At 38.1% G+C, this 12,476-nt stretch overlaps 1 protein-coding gene across 17 annotated transcripts in view; it reads left to right on the top strand.

Annotated features, from left to right (window-relative positions):
* The window catches only part of per (period circadian regulator), a 79,402-nt gene that overhangs the window by 14,353 nt on the left and 52,573 nt on the right, over window positions 1-12,476 (top strand). For 5 of the 17 annotated variants that reach the window (XM_089232069.1, XM_089232079.1, XM_089232068.1 and 2 more), the window contains exon 3: window positions 11,515-11,550. In XM_089232069.1, the coding sequence (XP_089088195.1) occupies window positions 11,515-11,550 (36 nt within the window). Of the gene's footprint in view, window positions 1-4,124; window positions 4,233-7,770; window positions 7,981-11,514; window positions 11,551-12,476 lie in introns of those variants that run through there. The other 12 variants (XM_089232075.1, XM_089232072.1, XM_089232085.1 and 9 more) reach the window with 11 other exon arrangements.

Here is a 12,476-nt window from a genome sequence, read left to right as displayed (position 1 = left end):
ACGGATGTTTGCATACAAAATCCAAAGTCTTCAGTCCATACTCATGAAAGCTGTTCGACAAAGGGTTGACTTTGCGAACCAGATTCTCACAATGATCGACAACGAAGGATTTGATGTGGGCTGCATCTGGTTCACAGATGAAGCACATTTTCACTTGAATGGATTTGTACATAAACAAAACTGGAGATTTTGGGGTTCCGAAAATCCTCATTTGTGTGAAAAGAAACCACTGCATTCGCCTAAAGTTACTGCATGGGCTACGGTATGCGCCAGAGGCATTACTTCTTCGTGCGAGAAACGATTACTACTGAACGTTACGTTACAATTTTGGAACAATTTGTCAGCACACATCTAGCGTTGGAGGATCGACCAGGTATCGACTGGTTCATGCAAGATGGGGCTCGACCACATCGAACAGATGAAGTTTTTCGCTTTCTTCATGAATACTTTGGGAATAGAGTAATTGCGTTAGATTATCCGAAATTTACTGACACAGGAATAGATTGGCCTCCATATTCTCCCGATCTGACTCCTTGTGACGTATTTCTGTGGGGCGCATTGACAGACACTGTCTATCGAAACAATCCCGCTACTCTGGATGAGCTTGAATCGTTGATTGGTGTTGCATGTGATTCCATTTCCGTTGAGACATTGCAAGACGTGATGTCAAATTTCATTGTTCGTTTACGCCACCTCATTGTTACGGACGGTGAACATTTTGAAAAAAATGTGTTCTGATTGCAAAGACTGCTTGACTTTATTATTTTCTTTGTTTTAGACTCCTTTCAGAGAAAGAGTTTTCAGCGCAGAACGCCATCTGTCAACAGTTTTTGTTGAAATTTCTGTACAACATTCTTACAGTTTTGCTGACAAACGTACCGTTTACCGCATAATTCTATTGATCTTTGTTGTAGAGATATTTAATTTTGAAATAAGGGCTTATTCGCTGATCACCCTGTATATATATATATAAATGCAAATTAACTAATCAAGACCAAATCAGAAGCCTGAATAGTTAAGAGAGATAATAAGAGAGAATAATGAGCAGGTAATTGCAAAACCAGAATTTTTTTCTATTCCTGTTCAGGGTTAGCAGATTTCGAAACTTAGAGATGCGGACGCATGCGAATGCACATTTGACAACATCACTTACATGTCTTCCCAACAGATGGCGCCACTAGAAGAAACTAAGTAAAGACTTCTTTCCTAAATAAAACTTTGTTTTGTTTCCATTTGTTTCAAAAATCAACGACTTTTTATATATATCTACATTTTTCTTTTGGGAATGACTTTTACTGTAACGTATTTATCCAGGAATCTCGTATTCCGAGTGTTGTTCCATCCATTTCGTTTATTTCTGAATAGAAGAAGACCCCAAGAAGGTGACCCCAGTGGCATTTCAACGCATGGGCCTGCTCGGGTCACTTAGGTGCGTAGGAAGATTCAATATTAATGATATCTGGTGTTGTGATTTTGAAAGTATGAAAATTGGTAGCTGTTCGAGCACTCTCAATATTCTATAGCATGGGGGCAAACACCTCCAGAATTGATAGAAATCTAAATCCTCCACGTATAAAACTCAAGCCGAGCATCCACAGGTCTGAAACGCTTCCGAAGCCCCTGTTGTTGACCAGAGTCTTAAATGACCAACGTGACTCCCCCCCCTCCAAGGCAGTCGTGACCCACACTTTAGGAACCACCGTATTAGGGTAGTAGAGGTGTAGAAAGAAAACTCTGTTCAGACTAGTCGTATCCAAAATGCAGCAAAAAATTATTCGCCTCCGGCGGTAAAATTTCTACAACTGGCCTTGCCTGTCAGCCTGACCCTTCTGGGGGGGGGGGGTCCACAGAGCATTGGTTGTACCACAGGAGGTACATGGTGCATTGAAATTGACTATAGACGGTCCACGACGTCAAAAAAATGTTGGGAAACACTGATATAGATGATATGGTAAAGAAATAATTACGTATTACGTTACAGGTTCAAGACAATTGCACTTATAATCACTGTGGAAAATCGGTGTTCTGATGCCAATATGGCGACTTCCTGCCCGACTCATGAAACAAAAAAAATCTAGATTTAAAGAAAAGTAGAAATGAATATTTTCCCCTTTTTTAAGGGGTGCTAGGTATTTCGATTCCTTCCCCCCCCCCCCCCCCCCCCTCTTGAACTTCAAATTATCCACATCTGCCTGTTTCAGCTTCCAAAAATTTGTAGTTTAAAGCTGTGTAATTTCTTCAATGTACTTTAAGGGCCCATAATTAATTTTAAAACATCCTAAACGATATGAATTTATGCAGTTGAATATTAAAAGACAAAAAAGAGACATTAATTTTCATGCTAGAGAAGATATAAATAAAAAGTTGAAAATTAATGTTATTGCATGGATATCCAACTCAAAAGTAGGTCGGGCTTCTATTTAATTTTCTGGGCTTTGTATATATATATGTATATCTCTAAGTGAACTCAATATTTAAAAAATCGAGAATTCAATACAATTTTAAAAATTATCGATGTGGCGGAAAACCCCCACAAAATTTCCGCATTTCTACAATAAAATCGGCAATTTCAACACTGATTTCTGTATGGGATCATCCTTTGCCTGAACCTCAAAGTGATGCTGATGATGATTCTGACGTCTATTCAAAAAATCTCATTACAGGGAAGATTGAAAACGTGGCAAACCATTATATAAAGGCATTAACTATTATACATACCCACACTGGCAGCGTTGAAGAAGTGACAAACCATTGTAAACGCATATACACGCCTGAAACGCATTTCTAAGGAACCACGGTAACCAAAGTAAACGTTCCGAAAGTGATTGTTGAGGCCCAGGAACCATTGTTGCCCGACAGTTTTTCGCCCATTTCGGCCATTTGCCCTGCTCTGACGAACTTTTAAAGTTGCCTATCGTTCAAGTCGGGTGCCATTTGGTATATGTGCAAAATTTGGTGACGATCGATCTAAAATTGTAGATTTGTATAGAGAACATACACTCACAGACATACAGAAAATCAATTTTATATATATAGATAGCAACTAAAACTGCTGCTGGGAGAAAACAAAAATTCATGGGCTCCAAAAATAATAAAATAAAAAAAATTAGGCGTAAACAAAACATGTGAAAAAAAGTTTCAACATGTTATTGGCAAAAATCAACGGTTTGGAAAATGTAGAAAACTATCTCGTATTACGCAACTGACACTAAAAACTCTTTGGTCGCAAAGAAAGTTTTGGAAAAATTGACTCAAAAAAGAGAAGCTCCAACAAGTGCTTTTGTTTAACAAGTTCTATTTTGTATTCGCCAATATGCTCCTTCCCAATAATATTGTTGATGTTAAAAAAAATTATGGCATTCAATCAACGATCTCTTCTATAAACGAGGTGCTTCTATATAGAAGAATTCAACAAGAAAGAAGCACCTTGGCTCTTCTTTTTGGTGGTCCCATTTGTTTTTTAGAAACACCTAGAAATCCTTCGCGTAGCACAGTTTGGGAATCACTGGTTTCCAGAATTGCACGGGAACAACACAACCAGAACTTTTCTCCCCTCTGCTTCAAAAATTTTCCCATTCCTCCCACAGTCGGGGAAAAAAACAGCGTTAAATGTGGAAAAACAGTTTTACCCGCATTTTTAATGCTGTTTTTCCACAACTTTCCTCCGTTTTTAGAATTCGAATACCTCAGTCAACATTACACTTGAAGAAAGACGGAATTTTTCTTAGTTGGCATCAGGAAAGATAGAGCAATAACTTTCTAGTTGGGTTTTGAGGCACACGGGGACTCGTATAAAAATTATTTTTTTTTATTTCAATAACTATACATTCCCTTGAAACATGAATTTCATATCCAAGTACTACACGTTATTTGGAAATTTTTCCTAATTGGAAGTATACCTCTAGGATCAACGGTTCACCAGTAAAACGCCGTAAGCTCTGTTTGCTACGCATCGCTCTATTGTTTTTCGGATGTTCCAAGATGGTTTCGGTTCCATTCACCTCGGATTATCGAGCCAGACTGGCCTATGCATTGTGAATCGACCAATCTTAAGCAAAACCGGCTTGCGTTTGCGTAGAAGTAGAGCCTATTATATTGGAGGGGAAAAGAGCCCAGAGAGTGGAGCAGCACACGCGCCGCAGAAAATAAGTGCGCACTCCTCTGCTACCTTCCTATAGGGAAGGATTTCCCACCGCAGCACGTGCAGCCTCGTAGAAACACGTGCGTTCGGGGTATGTATAAAAAAAACATATTAATGTCATCGGTGTTAAATTCTTCATTTAATGCGATTGCTGTGAGAAACTATCCCGACGGGCATTCGAATGGGGGAGATCTTCATAGGCGCGGAGATACTGAGGAACATGGGTTGCCCCCCCCCATGGCCTCCATATCCTGGAGCAGGGCCCCTATGCAGAGCCGTCTCAAGAGGATCATGAGCCCCCGGGCCAAGTGATTTTTCGGAGGCCCTACCGGGCAGTCTCGGAAATTTCAACCAGATCTCATTTTCGTGAGGCCCCTTTTCTCTTGAGCCCCCCGAGCCGTGCCCGGGTGGGCCCATGCCTTAAGACGGCACTGCCCCTAGTCTGAGACCTTTAGCTAACCCCCAGACTAGACTTTCACGAGCACCGCTGTAGTGAATTTATAGCGTAAAAGAAACAAAAAAATTATGAGAATCGTCCCGGGCCCCAGGGTTATAGCCCCATCAGCCGCACCCCCCCCCCTGTAGGGACCATAACATCACAGATGTGTACGAGTGACCTATGTCACGGTAATTGTGATAAATTCGTCAATTACGCATAATCGCTAGTTGTTATGCATGATCACCGACCATTTTCGTAAATTTGATAAATTTTGCGAATTTAACACATTTACGAGCAGAGCCACTCTTGGGCCGGGATTACACTATAACAGTTGTATGAACGATTTTTCACTAAAATTGAAAAAAACCCCAGTAATCACATGCCAACCCCCCCCCCCCTTCCATCATGGAATATTTTGAGGGGCGCTTCATGATGAAGTTATAGCGTGAGAAAACAAAAAAAATAATGAGCACATCGTTCCTTTCCCCAAGCCGGGGGGGGGGGGGCTGTCAGCCCATCCTTGAAAGACCATGCCAATAAGACTATTGGTTAGAATGCAACCGATGAGCTCATATTAGTTGCACTTTTCAAGTTTTATCAAATTTTATAAAACTTGAAAAATGCAACCAATAAGCGCATCGGTTATATTCGAGCGAATGTAACCAATATACTTATTGGTTGCTTTTTTTTTCAAGTTTTGTAAAATATCTTTTATTAAACTTTTATAGTGTAATCCCGGCCTTAGGGGTGTGTGGTCGTAGCGCACAGGGTAAATTATAGGAGTCTTTCACCAATTCTGAAATTACTGTATTTCTCGCATTAATTCTGAATTTTCACCTATTCTGAAGTTTTTCTTCCGTTAATTCTGAATTTTCATCCCAATTTCCTGGAATTTTTTGCTTCTGTTGATTCTGAAATCATCAATTTTGGAATTTTTTCCTTCCTTTATAATTTTAAATTTTCATCGTTTGTCGAACTTTTTGGTGATTCCGTTAACCACTTTGCGATCAAGGGCGTAATATTGCGTCGAAACCCCAGTGGAATAAATTCAAACAAGTTCGATCAACCGATCTTTTTGTGAATCGCTTGTTAGCGAAGGGGTTAAAAGTGGTGCTCTTTTCTTATACGAGGGAAATTATTATTTTTCCTCAAAAAGAGGCTCACCGTATTTTTTACATTAATTTCTTTCATAAATCTAAAATTTCTGAATTTCCATCAAAGTAAAAATTCAAAACTTTCATTAATTCACATTTTATTGTGCGTTCGCATTTTTTGTACGCATATTTTTCGGTATATTACCTTATATTCTGTAATAACGTATTGATCTTTTGAAGATGATTTCTCTTCCTCACAAAATAAATGATATCGAGGCCCCGAAACATTTTTGGAGGTCCCGAAGTTTTTGAAGACGTCCCTGACATGCTATAATTTTTGCACCGAACGTCGCGTCTCTTTTAAGGGCGGCCCTGTGATAGAAGCAAACCCCAAGAAATGTTTCGACTCTGCCTCCCCCCCTCAAACTAGGGAGCATAGGCGGATACAGAGGGGAGGGGCGCGATGAATGACCCGTTTACAAAAAAAAAAAATTTATCATCGACATAGGTGTGGGAGGGTGAAAGTGCGCTCCCCGGGCCTGTTACTCGCATGTGCAAACGGGGCATGTGTCAGGGCCCACAATTTTCAGTGCCCTGAAATTGGCTGCCTTATTATTATGTCTTATAGTCTGTATATTACCCACACATCTGCCTATATAATGAACACAATAAGGTGCCCCAAAAATTCATATTTCTCCAGGGCCCGAACTTATGAGAAACTGAGGGTCTGTCCCCGTCCCCCAGTTCGAATAGCCTGTATCCGCTCATACTAGGTAGGGGCACCAGCCCTGTCAGCCTGTGCCATGGCAAATCACAATGGTGTGACTAAAAGGGATCCAGCCCGGGGGCCCGCCACAATACCTATAAATTAATTTTATTCATATATCCCTGTCTGTGTTTCTTCTCCCCACTATAAAGTTGACCTGAGTGATCACTATAGTGTTATATAGAAGCCGCTGTGGTGGTCGAGGTCATAGTCGAACCCGGTCATGGTGACCGGGTTCGAGCCCCACCGTCACCACAGTGGTGGTCGGCTGAAGTTGGTTTTCTGTGGTTCCCAACTTCAAGGCGCAAATGCGAGCCGATCTCCCCGTTAAAAAGTCTCGCCACAGAGAGCAACAGTCCTACAAACAGTACAAATATTCAGTCACTACACATCACTCACTTCACTTCTGAGATATAGATGGCAGCACTGAAAAGTCATACACAACACTAGATACGCACTCAGACTGTTAGGTACACACACACTTACACTTCCGGCACAACTCACTAGGTAGTAAATTGCCTATGGCGATAGACCTGAGTTGTGCTCGGTTTGAAAAAAAAAAAAGTGTTATATAGACAGACCCGTGAAAAGTCTGGCCGGTGCCCCGTAAAATATCCCAACCTTCGGGCATCGTCATTACTGGGGATGGGGTGATGGAGAGTTTGTTGCCACAGGCACTGGACAAGAGGAGGTGAAAATATGACCATTTAACGTCAACATTGCAAGGGGACACTGAAATGCTTGCTCGCCCCGGCGGCTGACCAAGCCTATAGTTTCAGTCCTGCTGCAGGATGTGGGGGCCATAGCCTGCGCATGTTCGGCCATCATGGTAATGATTTGACTTTTAAATTTCGGAAGATTCAAAAAATTATTGTTTCTTGCTTAAATAAATACAATACCATTTCCAATGATTACATCAAATTTTCTGAAATAAATATAACAACATTATCTACACAATATACAGATTTAAAAAAAAAATTAAAATATGACAATGCTCACCTAAACAGAAACCGTCATCATTTGGCTTGTTTCTGAATCAACAGTTTTGTTGTCCGAATTAATTTTATTACATTGTATTCACGCAATTGGTGACTTTTATTCAAAATTAATAATTAATTGTAACGAGAAATCACATTTAATTGGATTTGTTCTATTGATTGTGTTTTCTTTCCGCGTGCATCATAATTATAATTTTCAATTTCAACCAGAAATGTGATTTCATTTTGACCTTTCTACTTGTCGTCTGCCTCGTAATTTTGCAATTTTTAAACGGTCCCAGACGACATCTTACATCATAACTTTCAAGCGTCGTGATTGGCTGTCGCCTTTTAATCACAATAAAACGTCATAGGCAGTGAGTACCATTTCTGCTGTGTTTATACTTCCACCATTGGCCTCGACAATACTTGGTGACGAAACAATTCCTATTTCTATGTCTGTTGCGATAGATTTGTGTAGGTCTGTCCGTCTCTTGTCAACGCAATTAAAAACGAATACTGTGTTAATTTCAACATTATGATCTACGAAGTGCATTTCAAGGGTGAGTCTTTTCTTCTTCGCCTTTTAATGATAATTTGTTTAAATTCCTTGATCTTTTTTTTTGTGATGAAAGTTTCATCGTTATTATTATTACTTCTAACCTAAAATAATTTGTTACACGAGTTATATTGATTTCGATCCTATTACCCATTCGGCCGCACACACTGCGAATTCTCCACAAGGTGAATGAACTAATATCGAGCATTACAGAACTGTGCCTCAAGCTATTTAACTTTGCCAAGACCAATTTGAATAATTTTCAATTCTCGGAATAAATTTTTGATTAAAAAAAAAAATCTGTGCTGTAAAGTATTGTCACTTTCAAAAATTAATGAATTTTTTTTTACGTTATAAATTATAATTTACCACAAGTCTTGGGTGCTTGGCTGGAGTGTAATTTAGTTCATTGCTGGAAATTCCAAATATAGAGTGCTTTATGAACGTGAATTTGTATCAGGCCCATGGACAGAGGTGTATTTATAATAGTTGGAGTGGTGGGGGGCGCTTTGTGAGCCATAGTCCTGGGTGGCAAGTTCGGAGTGGTGAGAAATTTGGGGAATTACTGTTTAATCCTTAACTGGAGGTGTGAAAATTCTGTGTGTAACTGCCGTCGTGGTGCCATTTCGACCCCAACAGGTATTAATGCATTTTAAAAATCAAAAGAAATTTTCATAGAAGAAATGGGGTTTTTTTACACTACTTCATTCATCTATTTCACTAAATTATTTCTTTAATTTTTTCAAAAATGGTCATTTATTTAGACACATTGGAAAAAAAGGGGGATGCATGACTTTTGAAAAATTTTTAAATTATGTATTAAATATTTTGAACGCAACTTTTTTAAAAAAAATTTTCAACGTTCTAAAATTTGCTTTATAGGTCACTCTTTTGGTCATTTGCACATGCTGTAGGTCATTATTTTGGTCACTTACATGCTTGTAGACATGCTAGGTCATGGTGGTCTTTTGGTTTTTCTAAAAAAAATGGGGTTTTTTTTTTACCATTTGTGCTGTAAATTGATGGAGGGGAGAAGGGGGGAGCTGATAAAAATTAGCTTGGGCTATGAACTTTATTTCAAACACAATTGTCAGATAAGCCTTTTTATTCTGAATTTTCTTGAAATCTATTCTTATTTATTACCTTGCTGGTCTTGTGAGTTTAGTCCAGATACAGTGATATCTCTGTTAATGTTGGGAACTGAATTTTAGCATCAATCATCATCAGCATTGTAGTAACTTGGGCCCAATCAAGTTATTTCCACCTCGGAATATTTTTCTAGATGTACCTCCACTTCACTTTGAGAATTTTTGAATCATTTCATGGTTAATAGAATTGATTTGGCTGATAGGGAATGAATTGGGGAAAAAGCTCATGTTTTTAGAGCTCGCCCTTTTTTTAGTGCAAGACTCTGGGCAACAGTCTCGATACTTTAGGAGCTTATTTTTTCCATCTGCATGAGACACATAAATGAGCTGACCAAATCACAAATGAATGGAAACGACAGTTCTTCCTGTACTGGAGTATGCTGTAAGGTTTAGGAGACCATACCTATACAGAGGGACAGACTTGGTTGAGAAGGTGTAGAGAAGAGCTACGTGTGCTCTTGTTGGCACACAAGATTTGAGCTATAACGAAAGACTCGATTTCTTCAGTATGTTTACATTGGAGGAAGGCATGTGCCAGAGATATGATCGAAGTGTTTAAAATTTTCAACGGAATGGATAGCAAGGACCATGAGTTACTGATACACCGCCAATCAACTACTTTGATTAGATGACACCAACATCATTTAGTAGGGGACAATTCCAGGTTGTGTTGTTGCAGGGAGTTTTTCTCTAATAGGGTTGTCAATAAATGCAATAGCTTACCTTCAGTGGTCGTGAGTTCTAACATAATTTATACGTTCAAAAAGAAGTACAATAGTCATAGTATAATCGCGAAACTATACATACTTAGTTAGGACAACCATAATTTTTTTTAAGGGCAGTGTATTATATATTATTTCATTTCATTTTTTAATGATATGCTTTTATATTGGCTATTTTGGTTATATTTGACATCCATATCTTTTATGGGCATGATTTTTTTAGCTATCTCATTGAGCAATTTGCTTGCTGTGTTATTTGTATTTGAACACCTGCGAACTTTAGCTATGTTGTATACATAAATTCTCATTTACCCAATTTTGAAACGCTTCATTTCCATTCATCGGTCAATTTTTGTCTTTTTTATAGTGTTTCTTGTTGTATTAAAACACTTATCTTTAAATTTTGGGCAGTAGCTACCTAGAATGAGAACTGAATAGTTTTCTATAGAAAACTATACATACTTTTGATAGTTTTAGTTGATAGTTTTCTATAGAAAACTATCAACTAAGTATAGAAAACTATAGGAAATCACATTATGCCTGACGAGCATGAATCTGGAATGAATTATTTTCATTAGCTGAAGTATCTCATTCCATAGTTCTGCCTAGGTATATCCATGGGAAGAGCCCCCAGAGCAGAATTTGTCGAAAACTGTGACGTACATCACAGAACAAGCATGGAAGAATTTTAAGAAAAGTGTAAGAAAACACTATTATGGTAATTTTTACTGCAAAGCATTTCCAGTCAGGTGTACACTTGTTGCAAAACAATGCAGAACATTCTGCTTTGTGGAAAAGAGCTGATTTTACATATCTTCTTGCATTTGAATAAGGAAGTTCCCAATAACTTTCACTTGTTGATTCAGAAATTTTGTTTCATTATGAATTCCTCCAAACCAATGGGAATTTCACGGTAATAAACCACTTCTGTTCATTTTTTTCTGGGTAAGCTGTTGAAATAAGCTAAGAAGGATAACTTATGTCAGGGCTTGACAAATCCTATGACAACTAAAAAATTGGTATTGGCACCAAAAAATTTCCTATGTGTGGTTATTAAATTGAAGTCATAGCTAACCAAAAGTTTTTAGAAATTATGTCAACGTTTCTACCAAGCAGAGCTGCCCTTATCAGATGTTGGGCCCAGTGCAAAAATATTTTCGTTGCTCCTAAGACCCAAATTTATATGCATATTTTGTGAGAAGAATTGGGCCTTCACCAATTCATGCATCATCACAGATACGGGAATGCTGAAAAATATCGACTCGCCAATAAAAATTCAGAATTTACGAGTGAAAAAATCCTAGAATCTATGAAAATTTAAAATTAATGAGAGAAAAATCCAATAATCGATGCAAATTCAGAATCAATAAGGGAAAAATCCCAGCTAAGATGGGAGTGATAAGAATCAGTGGATTTGCACTGCATCGTACGGCCTGGTGTGACCACACCTGCCACACACCCCAAAGGGCAAATCTGCCACCAACATAGGATTTGGGGCCACCAAGTGAAAAGTCCAGCCAAAAAAAAAACCATTTGGACTGTGTTTCATGGAAAGAAAAATGTTTTTCTTCCAAGAAATTTTGGCTGGCGCTGATTTTTTTTCTTCTGTTTGTCAAGCCCTGTATTATGTATGAGTTTGTATATGATTCTACTCTTTTTCTCACATAGTTACATAAAGAACGACAATTGGGTAAATTGGATTCGGTAAGTTTCTTATAAATGTGATTTTTCTCATTCCGCCAGCTGCTGATTACAAAACTTCTGAGTAGAAATCGTGCAAAACCTTTCAGATCTGTCTAAACAGAAATGTAAAAAATTATATATTATACTAGCTATAACACCCTGCGCTGCCCAGGTTTTCTTTAATTGCTAGGAGGAGTGAAAAAATTACACACCATATTGTAAAGGTACAAAATATTATACGTGCTGGCGGGCTTAAAGAATTGGGAAACCATTGCAAAGACATATACATGTCTCAAACACATTGTTTGAGAACCAAAGTAAACATTTCGAAAGTGATTGTTGAAGTCCAGGAACTGTGATTGCCCAACAGTTTTTGCCTATTTCAGGCATTTGCCCAGGTCTGACGAACTTTTAAAGTAGCCTATCATTAAAGTCAGGTCCTGCTTGGTATATATGCAAAATTTGGCAACGACTGGTCTAAAATTGGATGCTGGAATGCATTGGATGCTGCTATGGAAATTTATATAGAGAACACATACACAGGCAGAGAGAGAATCAATTTTGTATATATAGATTTGGACAAAGAAGAGAAATATAATTACGTAATTTTTAGATTTGCTTCCTCATGTCTGTCTGATAGTTCAAGTAAAAAAATCGTTTAACTTTTTTTTTCAGTTAGGAAAAATATTTGAAATAGATATTTGAATAGTAAGTGTGGTTGTACTGAGTGTACGGAAAGTTTTTTGGCTGGTTTGAAGGATGATGTACAATACTGTAAAAGCAGATAAGGGTGACTCTCATGAAATTGACCTAAATTATATCCCCAGCAGTTTGCATTTAATATATTTGGCACGATTTTTTTTTCTTGACTTTCTATTTATATTCCTTGTTCTTACAAGTTGCCACTCTATTTATAATTTTTTAATCAATGGATTTTTTAAATTTGC

This window comes from Pholcus phalangioides, unplaced genomic scaffold, assembly GCF_987345545.1.
Source record: "Pholcus phalangioides strain wild (caught in Gottingen) unplaced genomic scaffold, Ppha-v1.0 ptg000005l_1, whole genome shotgun sequence".
Taxonomy (NCBI): Eukaryota; Metazoa; Arthropoda; class Arachnida; order Araneae; family Pholcidae; genus Pholcus; species Pholcus phalangioides.
The sequence above is the reverse complement of the archived record's forward strand: the minus strand, read 5'-3'. Positions and strand labels throughout refer to the sequence as shown.